General features: G+C 42.2%; 1 protein-coding gene across 1 annotated transcript in view; it reads right to left on the minus strand.

Annotated features, from left to right (window-relative positions):
* Nucleotides 1-22,019, minus strand: part of EXOC4 (exocyst complex component 4) — a 349,341-nt gene that overhangs the window by 262,166 nt on the left and 65,156 nt on the right. The window contains exon 7 of the mRNA XM_081022722.1: nt 21,745-21,922. Within this exon, the coding sequence (XP_080878848.1) occupies nt 21,745-21,922 (178 nt within the window). The remainder of the gene's footprint in view (nt 1-21,744; nt 21,923-22,019) is intronic.

Here is a 22,019-nt window from a genome sequence, read left to right on the forward strand (position 1 = left end):
GTTGGAAACATCTAACCCATGTACAGAATGCACACATCAATCAACATCTACAAAACCAAGCCCAGACTGGTAGAGAGATGCACAAATGCGCATACTTAACACCACACCTGTTCACAGAACCAAGATAATGGTTGCCTGCTGGTTCATTCAGATTAAATACCTGCATTTCTCGTGACTATTCAAATTAAACACGGGTGTTACTTCCATTCAATGCTGAATAAAAGTGTTCCACAAGTTGAAATAAAAAGCACCACAAATGCACTCTTAGCATCTGTTGCTGAATGAAGCCTGCTAGTCCACAGCACACTTATTCAGACTGAGGTTGTCAGAGAGCACAATACACACTAGCTTTTTACACTTCCCCTGCAAAAGAAAGCCAAAAGAATGTGTTTTACTTAAAGAATTCTTTCAACGAACCAGCCCAGATCATCAGGAAAGCTTCCATTCTCATTTGGAGAACTAAGCCACAAAATGACAAATAGTCAAAGGACATCCTTTTCTTACATAAAAGTAAATGTTAAAAAAGAACATCAACGGTGCATGAAACTGGGAGTTCATCTGTATTGTAAGTAGTGTATATTATTATCGGTGCTTAAAAACCAGACGGGGGCCAGTCCACTGTCCCTCAGACCTTGTGGGGGGGCCTGACTATATTTCGAGGGGGGGGGAAATGAACAAATTCCTAGACCCCTCAAATAACCCAGAGATGCATTTTAAATAAAAGGACACATTCTACTCATGTAAAAACATGCTGATTCCCAGACCATCTGCTGGCTGGATTGAGAAGGCGATTGGGCCGGATCCGGCCCCGGGCCTTAGTTGCCTACCCATGGCTTAAAGTACTTTGAGCAGTCTCTTGGTGCAAGGAGGACCCTGAGCCTTGACAAACAGGAAAATTGTGTGACTTGCAGACATAGGGTGGGAATATCATATTGTTGCTCTCTTGATATTAAAAAAAAAACAAAAAAACACTTTGACACCCGGCAGTACCTCTCCAGTGCCCAAATGTTAGGGACTCCACCACTTCTGCAAGTTTTTGTTAACATATTTTTTAAAGGCATACATACACATATAACTGATTAGCCAATGATACAATTGACCCATATTTACAGATATTGAAATTGTTGGGTTTGGAACTTAACAGGTTAAGAAGTTCCCATGATGCCTCAGCATTCTGACGTCAGCTTTAGAAGCTGGGAGGAGTCTGGGAGGAGTTTCGTTTCTGTTCCTCTCTGGTCTCTGAGGGAAGAGGTCGCAGTTTTTGGTCATGGCTGCGGTGAGCCCAGGAGATTCCTGGGGAAAGTCGGAATAAAGGACTGATAAATAGACAAACCGGGCTCTGTGTGTTTGTCGGAAGCTAAGTGGAAGCTACGTGACAGTTTCACCGCTGTGTTTAACTCTGCTGAGGCGTGACTGGAGAGCTACTGGAGACGGAGCTGAGTGGCGCAGCTCGGAGGAAGCGCGCCGGGCATAAAGAGCTAATTGTGGATCGTAAATCAATTAGCGGGGGTCACGCCAAACCAATAAATCAATTCAACAGAAATCACTTGCTAAGAATGTAACTTATCATAGTTGAATATCTAAATACAACTGATCACACATCTCCAAGGTACACACTGGTGGCAGCCTATCATGTTTAGTACAGAACACGACAAATCAGTTTTGCTCATAGACCGTTTTATCCTGAAATGAATTATTATCTGATACAAGTTAGAATGGCACTGATAAGCAACAGCCAGCACATCTTGTGCTTAACTGTACCAGCTTTTACCTTTGCCTAGGCTATAAGGCTTCCAACTCCTACAACATTCAAAATATTTTGAAATTAAGCCTTCTAAGCATATTCTTGAGATGCTTAAATAGCCCAAGGTTCTCTGCCTGGTGAAAGTTTGCAGTTCCTTACTTACACTTTAATAATCTTTTGGAACCAAGCAAAACCCATTTTTTCAGTATTGTACTGTCAGGCTCCTTAAATTCCATGTCTAGCTAAAACTGAGCATTCTTTGTATCTTGTTGTGAGCATTCTTTGTATCTTGTTGTGACATGCAAGTGTTGTTGACCTGGGAACAATGAACATAGTATTCAGTAAATATGTAAAACAATTGCCAAGACAAAATAAAGTAGTTCTTCACATAGCGCATAGTAAACCATGGAATTCACTCCCACAAGAGGAAGTAATGGCTAGCGACTTGAGCAGCTTTGAAAGAGGATTAGCTAAATTCATGGAGGATTGGGCTATCAGGGGCTACTAGCCATGATGGATATGCTTTGCTTTCATTGTCAGTGTAAGCCTCTGAATACCAGTTGATAGGAATCACAAGTATGGACAGTTGCGTTGCACACAGGTTCTGCTTGCTGGCTTCCCATAGGCATCTGGTTGGACACTGAGAGAACTGGATGCTGGACTAGATAGGTCACTGGCCTGACCCAGCAAGGGCTTATGTTCTTAAACACTGTTCTCCACTGAACTCTGTTAAATAGCAATGAAGCTCTGCTTGCAAGCACCAACAAATTCTCCGGCACTTACAGTGATCCGTGTGTGCCTGTGTGTTAAATTTATGGAGTGCTCTAGGATGAGAAATAGAAATTCAAGGGATTATTAATGTGTCAAGGATGTGACGCATCAGGAGTAAATAGATCATCGTGTAATCTAAAGGACATGATGAATAACCAATTGGAGGACCAGATTCCATAGCTTCAGTTAATACGTATGAATCTATCGGCCAGATCTTTAAGGGGGTTGTTAATTACACTGTCAGTGGAAAAGCTCCAACACAAAGGAGGGAGAAAATGTTCAACGAGACCTCCAACCCGTAACCAATGGCCTTCATTGTTGTTTTTCAAGAGCATGACTAGAAAAATGGAATCCTACTGTTTTCTATATAAACAGTTCAATATTGCCAGAAGCAAAACAACAGATACAACCTGTGTATATGATGGTCTTTTCCCCTCCTGTTGACCTTGCACACAGGCGCAAGCAATGTCTCCTGCATTTGCTCCACTGAAATAAAATTAGAGAATTGCAAGAGCACCAACCCTGTTTCTTCCTCAACTCATTCATTTCATCAGTTTGTGTGGGAGACATTCCCAGTGTGCTCCCACTACTTTCCTAAGCTAATTATGGCAAGTAAGTACTCTGAGTTACTCTTTTAAAGACTAGGTGACCCTTGTGGACTAGATGCCCCTTGGGGTCCCTTCCAACTCTAAGATTCTATGATATACATAATTCAGGGTAAAGGTGCTTAGTTATGGAAATGATTCATTCCATCACTAATTATGCACTACTTTGCATGGATAATGCTTCACTTTGTTTGCTTCAGAGGCGCTTGAGGCTTACAGAGGAAGCAAATATCATCTAATGAAGGCAGATAAAGGTCAGGCAAGGCAGGCAAGGTCAGATCAAGCAAGTAAAGTCTGAACGCAAGCAAAGTCAACTCAAAGCCAAAGGTCAAGAAAGTGAAAGGTGGACAAAGCCAAGCCAAAACTCTCTTAAACAGAGTGCAGACAAGAAAATGTCTTTCAGCAACTCCAAGTGGACCTTGATAGCTTAAGTCCTCGCCTCTTAAGACAGATATAGGAAGATGCTGTCTCAGCAAGGAGCTCAAGCCAATTGAAACCTTATGTAAACTAACTAACATGAACTAGAAAGTGGGTGGTTCCACCTTCTGAGAAGCTGTCTAGGTTGTTAAAGGCTCATCACCTGAATTTGCAGTCTTTGACTTTTATGAGGATGGAGAAATAAAAATATTGCAGGGGACTCATCCTTGAAATCTGATGGTGGTTATAGAGCCGTGTCTGCAGTAAGATGTCCCCAATTAAGATATTGATGGTTCTACCATGAAAAATCAACCTGAGCCCTGTTCTCATCAATCATACACCATAATGTCATGATGCATTTAGGATACCATGCTCCATTTTGAGCATTCTGTGGTAGGCATCTCTAGTAGTAGCTCCTTGCCAGAGGTGGTACAGTGGTACCTCGGGTTAAGTACCTTATTTGTTCCGGAGGTCCATTCTTAACCTGAAACTGTTCTTAACCTGAAGTACCTCTTTAGCTAATGTGGCCTCCTGCTGCTGCCGTGCCGCCGGAGCACGATTTCTGTTCTCATCCTGAAGCAAAGTTCTTAACCCGAGGTACTATTTCTGGGTTAGCAGAGTCTGTAACCTGAAGCGTATGTAACCTGAGGTACCACTGTAATGCCAATTGGCTCTCTGCTATGCTTTAGAACCAACACTGGAGCTGGCCAGAAAAGGGTTCGATCTCATTCCATAAAGCAGGATGTTACCAATCTGTAGCAGACTTAGAAAAACGGTTAATTCTGGCCTCCTTGTTATGTGTCCAGGAAACTGTAACCTTCCTTGTAATTGTGCATTACCACAGGCAAAATCTGAACCACGCTGGTATAAATAACGTCTGTGGCTTCAATATGGCCATTACTGAGATGGCTGAGTTAGCTAGTTGTACTGGTCAGTCCAGAAAGCTCCAAGGGGGCCTACTGAAGGAACATCACATTTGACATTACACATACCTTTTTCAAGAACCCAGAGCAACACTTGTGTGACCTTAGAGATAAGTCTCCTAATCTGCTCACAATCTTGGCCACGTGCAGGTGCCTTTGCTCCAGCATGCGATGTTAGGATTTTCATTCAAATGACTTCACAAGGAACATCAATATGTGTTTAAATTGACTGTAAGAAATCGTTATCCTTTTTCACTGCCACTGGAGCACACAGAATAAATTTAATCTGCTTTGCAGGGCCACAGATTGTATCTGGAGTGTACAGCAAAAACTCTCCCAACGAGTGTAAGCAATTTGCAATTGAATGCATGGCTTAGATTTACAGTACATGCCTCATCCAAGCAGGGTTGCTTCTTTTGCCAATCAGTGCATTCCTATGAAATGTTATTAACCTACAAGGTGACATCCTATTCAACAGGACCTAATATTTGTCCCAAAACAGCTTTGAGGAGCTGTTTCAAGATCCACACTTTATCCTGGCAACCCCTGTGTAAAGAAGACTCATTCTGAAGATCATTCTACAGAGATTGGGTTAAAATGCTAACAGACTTATAAAACTATGCTAAGGATTTTCACCTCCTTGAATCAGAAGATATGACTGCAAAGGCAACTTGGAGTAATTCATCCAGGATACACTTTATCAAAGATGGCAAGAAAGAAGGTTCAATTGATATACCTGATTTTCTATTTCCAAAGTGAAACCCACACATTAACTACTACATTGGATAGCCCAGTCAGTAGGAGAGCATGAGACTCTTAATCTCAGGATTGTAGGTTCAAGACCCACGCAGGGCAAATGATTCCTGCATTGTAGGAGGTTGGACTAGATGATCCATGAGGTTCCTTCCAACTCTACAATTCTATGATTCTATTTAAGTGCCTCAATAAAGTAATACATCTGAAATCATTCCTTATAGATCGGGGGAGGGGCTGATGTTGCACAATTAAGGTTGGAATCCTACAAACACATGGACACTGAAGAAGAAGAAGAAGAAGAGTTTGGATTTGATATCCCGCCTTTCACTCCCTTTAAGGAGTCTCAAAGCGGCTAACATTCTCCTTTCCCTTCCTCCCCCACAACAAACACTCTGTGAGGTGAGTGGGGCTGAGAGACTTCAGAGAAGTGTGACTGGCCCAAGGTCACCCAGCAGCTGCATGTGGAGGAGCGGAGACTCAAACCCGGTTCCCCAGATTACGAGACTACCGCTCTTAACCACTACACCACACTGGCTCTCTGAAGTTTAATTACTCACTCTCTTTGCCACAATATTTTTCCATGCAATATTTCATTTCTAAAAGTGAATTGTTGCATAAAAATTACCGCAATCAGTAACATGCTGAAACATCTCTATGGCCCCAAACCTGATGCCAAGTGGTAGTGGTAGTAGGGAATGACTTTGTGGGTCAAACTGGAAGCCAGGCTAAGCCTAATTTCATCCACAATCTAACAGCTCCCAACTCCTAGTTTAAAGCGTTTTAAAGTACTGTATTTCCAAAAAATAAATTTCCAGATAAAGCTTTGGTTGAAATAGCAATTAAACCACTTTAAGTGATTCTCCCCCCCCCCCCCATCAAATACTTCAGTTTAGTCTATAAAGTCATGTAAGCATGCTAAATCAGATTAGGCCCTACTGAAATTTCAAGGACACTGGAAAGAAATTTGGAAAAACTCCACAACACATGCCATAGAAAGCCTTGAATGTGGAACTTATGCCACAATGTAAACTATGTCTCCTAGTGCAAATTTATAAGATCCTAATCATATTAAAATTGCATAAGCATGTTTAAGGATAAGCATCTTGATCACATGACATCACTTTTTGGCAAACTGGGCCCATCTGCAGAAATAATGTTTAAACAGTTATCACACGTCTATAAATGGGACCAAATAAATGGGGGAAGGCAACAGAATCATTGGTTCATTAATCAACTTTTGATCAAATAGAATTCAGCCCTGATTCCAGTAGCAGATTTTAAAAACATATTAACGGATGAATCTGAATATATGTACTTGCCAAAAGCCACGGAAAGAAGGGGCCATCATAGAAGGCTCCAATTTTTTATTACTCATACCTCCATAAGTAAATGGCAATTAAAAAGAAAAGTTAGAAAGCTAAGAATTCAGGAAGGAACCTAGAATCTCATATGAACAGCATATGACAGCACAGGTTGAGAAGCCTCTCATTCCCCATGACCCAAGACAAGCAGCACCCAAAATGCATTCATTCCATCTTTAGCAATAAAGCTGCATGTGGCCCCAAATTATGAGAGCCTATTCAACAACAGGACACCCTGGCTGGAAGGAAAAGACATCACTACCAATAAAGGTAAGCTATCATGAGTAGCTCGCAAGGGAGAATAATTCCAAGTGTGCACCGCCATTTATCACTTTGGCAGCTAATGCGAGTGGGAAACACAATTTTTCTAACAGGGTATCAGACATGTGACATTCTGATTAAACGGCAAGGAAATGCAGCACCAAATCACTGTAATAAAGTGAGATCATCCATTTATTGTGTCCCAGCTAATCATTTGTAAATCTGCTGGTTCATTTTTTACGGCCCTTTGTGAGCAATAGGGGAAGGCTGGGAATATTATGCTTAAGGGAGGAGAATGATTTATCTATTTACCAACCTGCTGGGAAGCTTTATCTGATTTGGATAATACAAATGTTCCATATGCAGAAGCCCTTCCACAGTTTAAGGCAAGAGGGCAAATATGCTGACACAGATTAAACCTGTGACAACAAAATCAGTTGTCCAGATTCCGGCTGCTTTCACCTTTGTTCCCCTCCTCCATCTCTTCTGCTGCTTACAAATCACTTTAATCAGGGTGTTTTGTTAATTTTTCTTCACAGACCCATCCAGTAACAATGTTTCAGACTAAAAACATAAGAAGAGCCTGCTGGATCAGGCCGGCGGCTGATCTGTTCTAGCACCCTGTTCATCTGGCCTCTGAGAAACCCGTAAGCAGGACCCAAGCACAAGAGCCGTCTCCCATCCTGTGGTTTCCAGCAGCTGGTATAAAGAAACATTCCTGCCTCCAAGTGTGGAAGCAGAGCATCGCCATCATGGCCAGTAACCATTGACAGCCTGAATTTGGCCAGAGATAAGTAACTGAATTTAATTAGGAAAAATTCTAAGTAAGTGAAATCACTGGGGCCAAAGCAACAGTTTGAAAGGTAAAGAGGTGTAACAAAAACAAACAGATCGAAACAGTGCCCTGGATTATGATGATGATCATATCCTGGTTATTATTTTTTTTTTGAAACGTTTAAACCCCCTGAGATGCAGCACAACTTCTATTACAATGATAAATAATAGTGTTCGGCCAACTCTTTCCAGCTCACTGTTTCACGGATGCTTACCAAGACTGGTTGGCATCTGTCTATCTTGGGAGACAGTGACAGAGTGTGACTTCAGGTGTAAAGTCAAACCATTGGAGAGTTACAGCTCCGGCTGCAGCTGTAGAGACTGCAGCTGGGGAAGATGAAGGCATCTGGTTGTGCTGATGCAGGTGCACCATGACATTTCTTCTCTCTGAGCTCTTCCCAGCGGTCATTCCTCCTCTAGTCACTGCTGTGGTCACACGTCTTGACTGCCCGTCTCCAGGCGATGCGTTTGTCTGTAAGGGATTCCCATACTGCAGTGCTGATGTTGCCGGCCTTCAGGTCATGTTTCCAGACATCTTTGTAACACAGAGCTGCTCTGCCAATGGGCCTGGTGCCTGATGCCAGCTCCCTATAGAGCATGTCCTTGGGGATCCTGCCATCTTCCATTCTGTAGACACGACCCAGCCAACGTAGACAATCACTGAGACAGCAGTGTGAACATGCTGGGAAGATGGGCTTGGGAAAGCATGTCTTTGTTTGAGACTCTGTCCTGTCATGTGATGCCCAAAATCTTCCTGACACAGGGCACATGGAAGGCGTTGAGGTGTTGCTCCTGGCTGGTGTAAGCCGCCCACGTCTCACTACCATAAAGCAGTGTGGTCAACACGCAAGCCTGGTACACCTTCATCTTGGTATTGGTCATTAGCATTACATTCTTCCATATCCTTTTGGAGACACAAGATGTTGCCATAGCTGCCTTGCCAATACGCTTGTCCAACTTAGCATTGATGGAATGGTTGCTGGTTACGGTGGAGCCCAGGGTCTACCACTTCAAGTATGTGGCCACCAGTGCTGATGCACGGAGTGTTGGTGATGTCCTCATCCAGGAAGCCGGTCTTCCTCAGGCTGATGGTAAGGCCAAACTCTATGCAGGCTTGCAAGATTCTGTAGAGCTTCCTCAGAATGCGCTGTCAAGACTGCAACATGTGCAAACAGCATCTCTTGGATAAGTACCCACGGCATTTTTATCCTGGCGTGGAGATGTGCCAGATTGAACAGAACCCTGCACTTCTTGAACGGATGTACACACTGTCTTCAGTCAAGCTGAAGGCATCTGAGAGCCCTGAGAAGAATATGCCAAAGAGAGCTGGGGCAAGAACATAGCCCTGTTTCACACCACTCTTTATAGGTAAGGCATCCAAGGATGAGGCACCATACTAGACGGTGCCACACAAGTTCTTGTGGAAGGACATGATCATCTTGTGCAGCTTAGGTGGGCATCCTATCTCATTGAGCAGTGTGAAGAATCCTTTTGGCTGGTGAGATCAAATGCCTTCATCAGGTGTATGAAAGTGATGTACAAGGGGCATCTCTGCTCTCAGAATTTTCCTGCAGCTGACTCAGTGAAAAAAATCATGTCAACTGTTGACCTCTGAGCTCTAGAGCTGCATTGTGACTTGGGAGAGACCCTGCTGCCAATAAATTAAGCTGTCCTACCATCTTTCCTGGTAACCCTGGACCTCAAAAGAGCTTTGCAAGTCATTTAATTACACCAGTGACAGCATACAGTTCACTTTAATTAACTAATTCCCTACCCACCCATCGCCTTTGGGTGAAACCACATCCAGTGTAGCTCTCATTACAAGCACTGTGATTGTCCTCTCCCAAAGTCATTTGCCTTAAAAATAACAGTAATATAAATGTTCAAGACAGAGCAGCTATTAAAGCACACTGTCAAAAATAATGAAAAAAACATACTAGGATGTTACGAGTAAATGGAAAAAACCAAGACTGCTTATACACATCAGATTTTTAAAATGACTGCTTAAAAAAAAAAGTGGTTTTATTTTCAGAAAGCTGAGGCTATAAATCCAGAAAGGATGAGTGAGTCAAGCCAACCTACAACTTGTTGCTAAATAATTGTACCAACTGCTTGGTCTCCATACTCCCCTCCCTCATACTCTTCCATTCATTTGTTTACTTCTTCAACACAAACCAGAGTTTGCCATTACATCTGAACTAGCAAAGTATGTTTCCCTCTTGCCTTGTAAGTCAGGAATACAAACCATAGTTCAAAGCTGGTGTCCCAACATGGTTTGCGGAGGTATGCAAACCACATTTTGCCAGTTCAGATACATCAGCAAATGATTTGCACACAAGAGGAAGCAACTAGTTGACCTGGAGTTAGCAAATAGAAGGCATTTCCATCATGCCAAACCATAGTTTGGCATTTCATGTGTGATATTTGTACACTGTACCCAATAAGAGGAGGAGAAGAACATGGTTACACATCAGAGCTGGGGAAAGTATAAGACACTCGGTTTGGTTTTGAAAAGATGCTAACCTGAGTTCATTTTATATTACATCTGTGACAATAAGTATATTGTAGAAATGCCTGTTACATGTTTCCCTGAAAAATTCTGAACATTAATGAAGAATAAAGAAGTTCTGGTGTCCCTATTTGGGCTTGGTTCCAAACTGACATAAAGGTCTGGTCCCATCTTTGATCAGCATGAGGTGATCCACTCTTGTGCATTTGAGTTCTTCCTTATCATCCTTCCCCCACCCCGTTTTGACACTGGTGAGACACAGTCTCACTGCACTTCTGATTGTACTCCCTTTTGCCCTCTCACTTCACTGCTTTGCTCTGGTCTACTGGAGAGTTCTTTGGACTTTCTGACCAGCTACAATGAAATATCTATGAATTTATATTGAACAGTGCTAAAATGTGATGCAGCTTCAACAGCTAGCAAACGTAGCATGCTTTGAATTAGAGGGTTGGGAGACATTTTAGTAGGAACATTAAGTGTAGGGCTGACAATACAGAGATTGATTATATTCTCACTGCTTTTTTAAAGTAGCTTTGTTTTGTGTTCTTATTCCATTATTATAATGATTTCTTTGTTCACGTTGCTATAGTATTAGTTCTTCATTTATTCACTGTTCCACGATGCTGTTGATTATCACATTGTACTGCCTGGATGGATTTTCTCTTCTGTTCTTGTGTGGTCACATTTACAGTAAGTTCTGTTCCTCAATTAAGCATTGTGTATCAATAAATCATTTAATTTGCCTCAATTATTACCTTGAGACTGAAATAATTGTCCTTGGTTGAGTGTTACACATTCGAATTGAAACTCTCAGTTAATAGTGTGAACCAGCCCACCATGTTGCAGATGATGAAAGTTGATATGAAAGTTATATTCATGGTGTATGGTTTGTGCTGGCTCACTCGTACATGAAAGACATCCCTTGAAAATATGCATGTGTGAACTAAACCATTCTCTGCTGTGTGGGGCAGGGAGAAAGCTGTATATCAATGTCCTGCAATAGTTCAAAAAAGCAGACTACCTGCCGCAGCCTTGCCAATTTTATTCCACTCTGCAGTTCATATCAACTTTTGCAAACCCAATGCTTGAAGCCAACAACCTTCCTCCGCAATTTAATAGATACCATTATAATTTCTATAGGCTCCTTGTGAGATAAAGAGTATTTCCTAAATTCCTAAATACCATTCCCCTTTTAGGCCAGAGTAGCTAAAATAATCAACATGCAGAGTCACAACGCCAGAAATTAATCACCGCTTAGAGGTTTGGAGGTTTGATAAGTCATATATACCGTATTTTTTGCTCTACAAGACTCACTTTTTCCCTCCTAAAAAGTAAAGGGAAATGTGTGTGCGTCTTATGGAGCGAATGCAGGCTGCGCAGCTATCACAGAAGCCAGAACAGCAAGAGGGATTGCTGCTTTCACCGCGCAGCGATCCCTCTTGCTGTTCTGGCTTCTGAGATTCAGAATATTTTTTTTCTTGTTTTCCTCCTCCAAAAACTAGGTGCGTCTTGTGGTCTGGTGCGTCTTATAGAGCGAAAAATACGGTAATTCATGTAGGTTGGACAAATATAGCACATACTGCCAGGTTGGACACAAGATGTTGGGGATTAGAGAGCTAGCAGCCACCTGGAATACAGGAAGAGGTGAGAGAACAATGGCCAAACATGGGGAAGAAGCAAGACAGTGATGGGATAATACAAAGTTTCCCTATTTTGGGGAACAAAAACAGCTGCCTGTACAGCTCTGGTGCTAGAGATTCAATGGGCATTGTGCCCACATGGTCAGCTGCCCAGATAGGCTGACAGCAACATGGAAAAGGCCAGGCAGAATCATTTCTCCATCTGCAGTGCTTGTGATGCCGGGAAGTGTAGGTCTCATCACCTCGTAATCTAATCACCAGCAGCCTAAACATGAATTAGCTCAGACCATCAAAATGACTGAGATTTTATGATCCTAATAAACCCTGACCACAAATGCTGATTAATTGCTCAATGCCTTGCCTAATTTGTTTTCTGACAGTCAAAGGATGCTGATAAACTGGAAAACAAGGAGACTTCTCAGACTGGCAAGGGGGGGGGGAACCTCTTTAAGGAAACAGAATTACACTCTTCTGCAGATTCCAGCTCCAATCTTTGCAGCCAATAAAAGCTCTGGATTATAATGTAAATAAAGCTGTGGCTTTGTACATTTTTCATGTACAGTAATGCCTCCACGAACGTCCGCCTTGTCTAGCGTCCATTCCGGCGAACGTCTGCGGCAAACCTGGACGTACAGGAATGGGTTACTTCCGGGTTTGCCGCTTGCACGTGTGCAGAAGCTGATGCAGGTGCACCATGGCGTGTGCAGATGCGGAGCTTTGCCCTGCATCCTTTTCGGCTAGCGGCCAGGGCTCCGGAACAGATCCCGGACGCAAAACAAGGTACGACTGTATGCAGAAAAATGCAAGTGCAAAACTGAAGTCAAGGAAACCTGTTGCCTGTTAAAATTTGAGAGCCACTATACTACACTGGCCTCATTGGCACATAACTCTAAGCCAGAAAATGGCTAAGAGTGAACAAGCAAGCACACTGCTGCATGGAGCAAAAACTGTGGCTTCTTCACTACTACCCCACATCCACTGCTGTCGCACTACCACAAGCTAAGCCATGGTTTGGTTTAACGTTATGTGCTAACCCACATTTGTGGTTTCTCTCCCCCAAACCACAAGAAGCAAGTCAAGAAGAGTTCCAAAATTGCAACTTGAGTGAATTATGCACACTTGCCATAGTAGTTAACTTTGCAGAATCTAGTCTTATTTCTTCAAGCAATAAGGAAGGACAAGCACTGAAGGCCCACCCAGTGAGCGTTGAAAGTCCTACTTGACCTTTAAGAGTTCATTGGTTAACATTTATAATCCCCCTTTATCCCGTGCATTCAAGGCTCCATTGTGGCAGATACTGACCGCACAAGACTACTGCAACGTTAAAGGGATGGAAGCGTGCTCTTAAAAAATAAAGCTGAGTACTGCAGCCAGCACCGAATTTCAAGCACAGCATTTTCTGCAGAAAACACACAACCCAGAGAAGGAGTAACAAAGTTGATTCAATTGACCAGAACTATTTTTCCCATTACCAGATGAACAGCCCTTTCCCCCTCCACTATAAACCTGTATTTTCCTTTAATACTGCAAACTCTACAGGAAGAAAAGTATTTCTTGCTGCATGCTTGTACAGCCTTGATCTCAGATGAGAGTTGTAGGCACAACAGCAATATAAATGAACTTCAATTTACAAGGACAGAAACAGACACATTTTGATGGAGACTTTTCCCTAAACAAAACAAAGAAGAACTCCATTATTTGTGCTACGCTCCTGAACCTTGAAATTAAAAAAAATCCCTTACTAATTTAGTCCTTTCCCATTTGATGAACATCTTTCTCTTCCTCCTTGCATCTCTAATGGAGCTTAAAATTAATATGACTTTTGCGTTCAATGCATAGATGGTACACTGACGCCCTCGTGATGAGAGAGAGGTTCTACAAATGGACAAAAAAGTTAATCATTTTGTAGCTATGCTGGCTTTTCAAATGAAAAGGAACCAGGGGCTTCTATTATTATCAATCATTTATATAGCACTCATAATGTGCAAAAAGCTTTTTCCATATTTACTTTCTCATCCTCACTTTTGCAAAAAGGGAAACAGATACTAGAATAAATAATGGATTGGAATATCTCGCTGACACCACAGGTTGACAACGGGATTTGTTGCATCTTACTGCTTTTTGCTTGCTTGCTTTCTGTCTTTCTGTCTGTCTTTTTTTTCTCTGCAATAATGTTTTTATTGCAGAATGTGTTAGACTAGCACTGCTACAATTTGTAGAACTTGAATTTCGTTAATATGCACACCACTTTCAGGCAATAGCCAGCTGCTGAATCATCACTGCAGGGACTCCGAATTTGGTAAGTGGAGAGACAGCCTAAGATGTCTGTTAGTTAAATTGCACCACTATAATATTCTTCCCTTTATCCAACTAATTTTTAGTTACCAAATAGTTCCTGGTTCACCACAGGGGCATCTTTCTTCCTCACAGCCCAGAAGAATTTGTCTCAAGTATTTCAGGTAACAACTCACAATACTATATTCTGTATAAGCCACACTGACCAACAACATCCTTTATAGTCCATTGCCAAATTGTTGTTTTTGTTGTTTATCTATACTCCGCCTTTTTCCCTGACAGGGACTCAAGACAACTTACAGATAAAAATAAGAACCACTAAAAACATAGAAAAACCGATCATTAAAAAAACAACTAAACATTGGCCAAATTCTACGTTGTTCAGGTACTCTTAGGAAGCCTTAAGAACACTTCACTTCTACATCATGCAACTAATCCTGCATCAGATCGGATTCAGGTTAGGGAGGGAATTTTAAGAAATATTAATCCTATAAACAGGGAACAAAGCAGCAGTTGCAAATGATATTTACACAATATTTCTAAATAAAAAGCCATTGATCCATCTATCCTCGTCCTCACACAGCCAGGCTCAGCTCTTACTTTCTTCAACTAAATGTGTGTTGAGGTTATGTTTACTACTCCAAAAACGTTGGGATTCTACATTAAAGGTGGTATATACATAAAATATAAAAACAGAAAAACAACTGCTGCCTGAAACAGAGGTTGACCGAAAAGCTGAGAGTTTCACCTTGATGGGCCTCTGAAAATCAAAGCTATTCCATCTGAATTGGGAAGGGCTTATACTAGGACATTTGAAATATATGAAGCTGTCTTGTACTGAGACCACTAGGTCCACCTATCCCAGTACTGCCCACCCCAATTGGTAGCAATTCTCCGAAGTCTCCTGCAGGTCTTTCCTATAAACTGCTGCTACTTTATCCTTTTTAATTAGAGAAGATTCCAGGCATTGAACCTGGGGACTTTGACATGCAGAGCATCTACTCTATCATTGAGTTACAGCCCTTCCTCATAGCTCATGTACCTTATGAACTTTCTCCAGGTGTCCAAAGCTAGGACATCAGGCAAATACAGGACACTCTTGGAAAATACAATCGTGATCCCCAAAGCAAAAGTCCACGAATGAACTAATAGACCAACTATTTCTGAATTCAAGGTGCAGGACAAAAGAAGATGGAGAATCCTTCTCTGTATACTGGAGCTTCAGAAGTTAATGAAAAACATTTTAGGAAGGGTCAAATTTTATTTTTAATCTTTCTCTAAAGGGAACTTGTATTCCTTAGATTCAAGAACGTCACACAATTCTTTAAAGGTCATTGTCTATTTTAACTTTTTACAAAGAATAAAGTCACCCGATCTAAAGAAGCCGTCATTGTTTTAAGTATCACTGTTAGTTTGCTAAAGCAATGGGGGGGGGGGGAGCAAAGAAGCAAGTGTGTTCTTTTAAGAAATGAAATGAAAAATATCAAAGAGGCAAGGGCTAAAAGTTTGAAAGTCTCACTTTAAAGAGCCTAATAGCCTCAGGAGTATTATTTTGTTCTCAGCCAAGTCAAGCTTTCCTTCAGCAACATCCTTCAACCGCAGCAGCTGCCAATCACCATCCGCCAGCTATCCTCCAAATTAAATGGAAGAACAATGTTAATGAGACCACTGCAATCAGAATTTCAAGGACATCGATGCAGCACACTTGAGGCCACATGGAAGGCAACAGGGAGCACAAACCCTTCAATTTTGGAGGAAACTGCAATGCCAGGGATTTTCGCAGCCTCTGGAAAAGGTTTGTGCTGATATTAAACCAACAGACCCTCATGGCATTAATCACATTAACTGCACTGTTTTCAAGCTTAACACAGTCTGGGCATTAAATATTTCTGAACTCTTGGAATGCTGCAAAACCGTGCATTAGAATTTATACTAACATGTGCTTATGAGCAGTAGCGGCTAGTGCCCCCACTCATCTTCAAAATTAGTGATGCCTAACTGCACTCAAGAGGAGACTCTTGAGAGTCCCATGGACTGCAAGAAGATCAAACCTATCCATTCTGAAGGAAATCAGCCCTGAGTGCTCACTGGAAGGACAGATCCTGAAGCTGAGGCTCCAATACTTTGGCCATCTCATGAGAAGAGAAGACTCCCTGGAAAAGACCCTGATTGAGGGAAAGATGGAGGGCACAAGGAGGAGGGAACGACAGAGGACGAGATGGTTGGACAGTGTTCTCGAAGCTACCAGCATGAGTTTGACCAAACTGTGAGAGGCAGTGGAAGACAGGAGTGCCTGGCGTGCTCTGGTCCAGGGGGTCACGAAGAGTCGGACACAACTAAACGACTAAACAACAACAAACAACTGCACCCACTCCCAACTCTTCCCACCAAGCAACTCACTCCAATGTCACCCTTGTCTCCCACCATCACCCTTCGATATGTATCAAACATATTTTGTGGCCATATGTCCCGTGTGCATCAAACCTTTCACATCTGCAAACATTTTACTGAAGAGAGTGTTGTGTAGTGTACAGAGCGATTCACGGAAGCAGCCTAGAGCCTAAGCTCTCCAACAGATATTTTCTAAAATTAGATTCTAGAGGAAAAGAGGACAAGAAACAATTTGGATAGCATAAACCAGGCCTATAAAAATCCAGGTCTCTAGCAGAATTTGACCATCTGGCCTGCAAAACTGAATGCCAAGGGGTTTCTGGGCATTTTGTCCTGAATCTATGATGAGCAATTTTTCCTGACTTGATGGTACAGACTTGGCAGTACAGAATCAGGCGCCACAGGTAATATACCTTCGTATGGCTTTGCAATAGGTTTTTTTAATGCACAGGATGGGCAAAAGGGTGCTTGCAAATCAAACGTTTTAGCCAAGCTGCCACAACTCACCAATACCAAAAGCCCCATCACCCCACTGCAGGGAACTGAACTCTGTTACTCAAGTTAGAAAGGTGGGGTTCCTTCAATTTGCAACTATAAGACTGATCTGGAAACTGAATTAGGCATTGTCCCCTCAGCCTTAGATGCTGTTGACTCCTTTGTTCTTTTCCTGCAGGCCTGTTTTGTCCATTTTTACAGAACTGATTCTACTGATATTTCAAAGGATCTTAACAAACAGTCATGTGAAAGCAGAGGAAAATAAGAGGAATGAAATATACCATTCCCTGGTTTGGAAAGGAGAGAGTCAGACATCATGACAGTGTTGTAACCCATTTTGGAGTTTTCTCCTGCCACTAAAATATTATTATATGTGACCTAATAGACACATATAAAAAATAAGGAGTTGGTCAAGGTCATTTCACATTTTATGCAGGGCAGGCCTGGGCAAACACTGATAACTCCACAACTAGTCAGTCATAATTCACTGTATGTGGGGTTACTCTTATGCCTGGTTTGGAAGCTGCAGGAAGTGCAAAATGCAGTTGGTGGAGTGCACATTTGGATACCCAGGTTTACACATATACACCAGGGTTGAAAGGGCTGCACTGCCTGCCTATTACCTACTGAACTAAGTTCAAGCTTTGTTGTTAACATGTAAACCCCTAAGCAATGAGGGACATAGCAACCCCCTCACCCTGTTGTAGGCAAATCCAAATTCAGCAAGAAGCTGAGTCTGTGCTGCATGTGATCCTTTTTCCCCAAACACCACCTGAAACGGCAGTGCTTTCTGCAACTTGGCATGCAAAAAATTTCAGAGAAGCACCTTAATTGTGCCAAAAGAGCCTACAACTCCATTAATCATTTTATCCTGGAGTAGCTTATACGTGCTATTACATCTTTAACTGGAGGTGTCTTATTGTTCTTTTCAATCAAATATTTAGTACTGCAGTAATTATGCTCTCAACGAACTGCTAAATTAAAGAACTAAATTAGTAACATGCCTAAAATGTCAGAGAGAGAAATCTAATGTCTCTGTTACTAGAGAGTGCAGATGCAGGGATGCACCTGAGAGGCTGCTGCAAACACATAGGAATCAAAGGCAAGTTACTGCACTTTTTATTTTAATATTACGCAAGGCAGAATACGTGATCCGGGGCATATCACGGTGAAAACCCCAAGATAAATCTCTGCCAGGATGTGTTGCTCCTCCATCTCCTCCTTAGTTGCACAACAGTTGAGTCCCATGTCCTTTCAGTTGTGCCACATAGGGTTGCCATATGTCCTCTTTTTCCAACACACATCCTCTTTTTCATAGGCATGTAAAATGAGAGTTGTCAAAGCAATCCATAGTTAAAACTAGAAGTTGGCAAATGTGTCCTCTCTTCTGCTCTTCAAAATATGGCAACCCTATCTGAACATACTTAAATCTTGAAATCAACCAGACTTAAAGGGGCTTAGATTTGATTAGCTCTTGCCCCAAATCCATCTGCCACTAGCTATAAAATAAAAACATTTTCAGACAAACAAAAATAGACACACATCAAGAAGATCAGTTCTCATCTGCCTGCTTTTAAAAGAAAAGGTTCCCAAGCTTACCAAGTCCCAACAATGAGGCACACCCAACATGCCTGCTCTGGAAAGCACTTAACCTAGTGTTCTATAAAAGAGAAAATCAAAAAAGAAGGATGGTCCCACAAACATTCCCTCTAAAATGACTGCACACATGGATGCTTGGGACACAGAGGATTAAAAGGTAGAAAAAGAGAAGGGAGATGGAAAGGCTCCATTCATTTTTAACAGCATCAATACCTTGGTTTCCCTTTCCTTCATCCTAGGATTATTTCCCCCATCTGTTAGTTACTCAGTTAAAACCTTCATTATTTATTTGATTTAAAGGCACTCTAAGGTTTCTTCCATTACTCAAAGCCCTCCACTTAAAAACAGTTACAAAAATAAAATGGGTATTAATAGGTCAAGATATCGCTTGCAACAGGCAATCTCTACGCTGAAGGAACACAGCCATGAGGTAAAGCACACGGCACACCACGTAGGCGTGATTGCACTAATCTTGACAATTGCTTCTTCACCCAATTTCTGCCCACTACTCCCATCTGCTCACAAAATGCATCAACACATCAGTGTTTGGGAACGATTCAGACACCCACAAAACCAATCTCATATGTCTGAGCTATGCTTTACGGTACCCTCACTTTTAAAAGAGTTAAGGTTCTCAATTATGACTGCTCAAAACAAAGCTAACAGTTCTGCGTTAGAATAATGTTAATAGCAGCAAGTTGTTTTGCTGCAAGAAATGATGCGCTGTTCTAATGGTCGCTCTGGCTTCAGAGTAGACCAGTGGGGGTCAAGGGAATACGACGCTGACCAAAAGTGCATATACAGACTGCCCTCACAATCAATCATTCTGCTCTGGTCAGACTTCACCTGGAGTACTGGGTCCAGGTCTGGGCACCACAATTCAAGAAGGACACTGACAAACTGGAACGTGTCCAGAGGAGGGCAACCAAAATGGTCAAAGGCCTGGAAACGATGCCTTATGAGGAACGGCTAAGGGAGCTGGGCATGTTTAGCCTGGAGAAGAGGAGGTTAAGGGGTGATATGATAGCCATGCTCAAATATATAAAAGGATGTCACAAAGAGGAGGGAGAAAGGTTGTTTTCTGCTGCTCCAGAGAAGCAGACACGGAGCAATGGATCCAAACTACAAGAAAGAAGATTCTACCTAAACATTAGGAAGAACTTCCTGACAGTAAGAGCTGTTCGACAGTGAAATTTGCTGCCAAGGAGTGTGGTGGAGTCTCCTTCTTTGGAGGTCTTTAAGCAGAGGCTTGACAACCATAAGTCAGGAGTGCTCTGATGGTGTTTCCTGCTTGGCAGGGGGTTGGACTCGATGGCCCTTGTGGTCTCTTCCAACTCTATGATTCTATGATTCTATGAAGATTCTGCAGTTCCGCTTTGTACTACCTCCAGTATTGGAGACAGTATGCCTCTGGTATCAATTTCACGGCATATCTTTATAGCCATTGACCAGATATTTATGAAAGGAAGGAAAGGGGAAACTGTGCCCCTCCTAATTTTGTTGAACCCCCAACTTCCATCCGTCCCAGTCAGCACAGCCAGTGGTTGTGGCCACAATGAGAAAGGCCACAGATGTTATATTCTTGATGTAAAGCATATGAACAATGAGACCTATACAGGATATAACCCATTGGGATATTTGGTTGTATGCCCCTTTGTTGTCTTGGTTCAGTTATGCACTTGTATTTAAGGAAAAGACTGGCCAGAACCAGACAGGCTCTCCGCAGGAACCATTTTGGAAAAGAGCCCAAATCAATTCTCCACTGGAAATCCCAGCAGGAATCTATCCAGCAGCTGTACCTGAGGCATGATGGCAGAAAGAGACAGATGTTTTTGAACTGCGGCATTTTTACAAGAGATAGAGGCAGTCCCACCTTCAAGTACAAGAAGGTTGAAATCTGCTTATGCAACATTTGATAACTTAACAAGCATTTCCCTCATGCTCTTCAGATGTTAGGACAAAGCAAAGGAAGACATTGAGGGCATTAAAACACTTGGGACCTCAGTCAGTTTTAAAGAAGACAGAACTCACCAAATTCTAAACTTTATTTCAGAAAGACATGCAAAAGACTTTGTGCACAGAATGCAAACCTGAACGGTGTCATCAAGGACAGTTTTCAACATTTAAGACTCCGGAAAACCTGAACGTTGTCCCCCCTACAACAGCTGCATCATGCACAATTACAGTGCTTGGTGAATACAAGTTACATCATAGGAGGCATCACAGAGCACATACTCACATGTAAGATGGCATCTGCAATGCTCATTTAATTCCTATGGTCCTGACACACAGAGACTTGGGTCTACAAGGTGTCAGCTTGTAAATTACAGTGGTACCTCTGGTTAAGTACTTAATTCGTTCCGGAGGTCCGTTCTTAACCTGAAACTGTTCTTAACCTGAAGCACCACTTTAGTTAATGGGGCCTCCTGCTGCCGCTGCGCCGCCGGAGCACAATTTCTGTTCTTATCCTGAAGCAAAGTTCTTAACCCGAGGTAATATTTCTGGGTTAGCGGAGTCTGTAACCTGAAGCGTATGTAACCCGAGGTACCACTGTACATGTGATTCCACAGTGGGACCCAGAATTGTATTTGGGAGTGTTCTAAGGGAAGCACTGCTTGAATGTTTTGATTTGCTCATACTGTACGCTTTGTTATCTTGCGTATCCCATTTACCCCAGTGCAAAACAAGGATTGCCTGTACTTATACAAAAAAGCCCAGCATGCATCATTTTGGCCAGAACTTCCCATTGGTCCACCTGCCAATGAAGGCACAGGTGGCAAATATCCAAGTACTACAGATAGCTCCTTTCCCTAGACCAACAACCAAGCGCCTCAAGCCCAAAGATAAACATAGCATCAAAGCAAGCCTATTAGCATATATCAAATCATGTGAACAAACATATGTGAGCTTATTCATTCAGCAACTATCACTTAGTCTTGGAATTATCCTGACTACCAAGAATGTGACATTATCACATGGTTAAGTTTCTGTGTCTCCAACCAGCGGAATGGTGGCAGATAAGTTCACAACCTAAAGGCACCAAAGTCATAGCAAAAGGTGATCAATGGCTATGCTCTGCCACTACAGTTGGAGGCAGAAATGCTTCTGAATTCCAAAGACGTATACACATCTGAAGTTCTTACCTGCAAGACATCCTGAATCTTTACCCACACATCCGCCATGTCATATAACTTGATATCGCCATCATACTGACTGGAGGGAGAAGCCACAGTCTGCTGAAGATGTCCCAGGACAACAGCATGAGCAGCAGCAACAGCATTGAACTTTTCAAACAGAAGCTCCAGAAGCTCCAGAAGTAATCTAAAGATCATTTAGAGGGATGAGAAAAAACATATAATTTGTCACTTAATACTGTTCACATTTCAAGGGCCCTAAATAAAGAAAGCAGCATTACGGA

Source organism: Podarcis pityusensis, assembly GCF_964106645.2.
Source record: "Podarcis pityusensis genome assembly, chromosome: 10".
Classification (NCBI taxonomy): Eukaryota; Metazoa; Chordata; class Lepidosauria; order Squamata; family Lacertidae; genus Podarcis; species Podarcis pityusensis.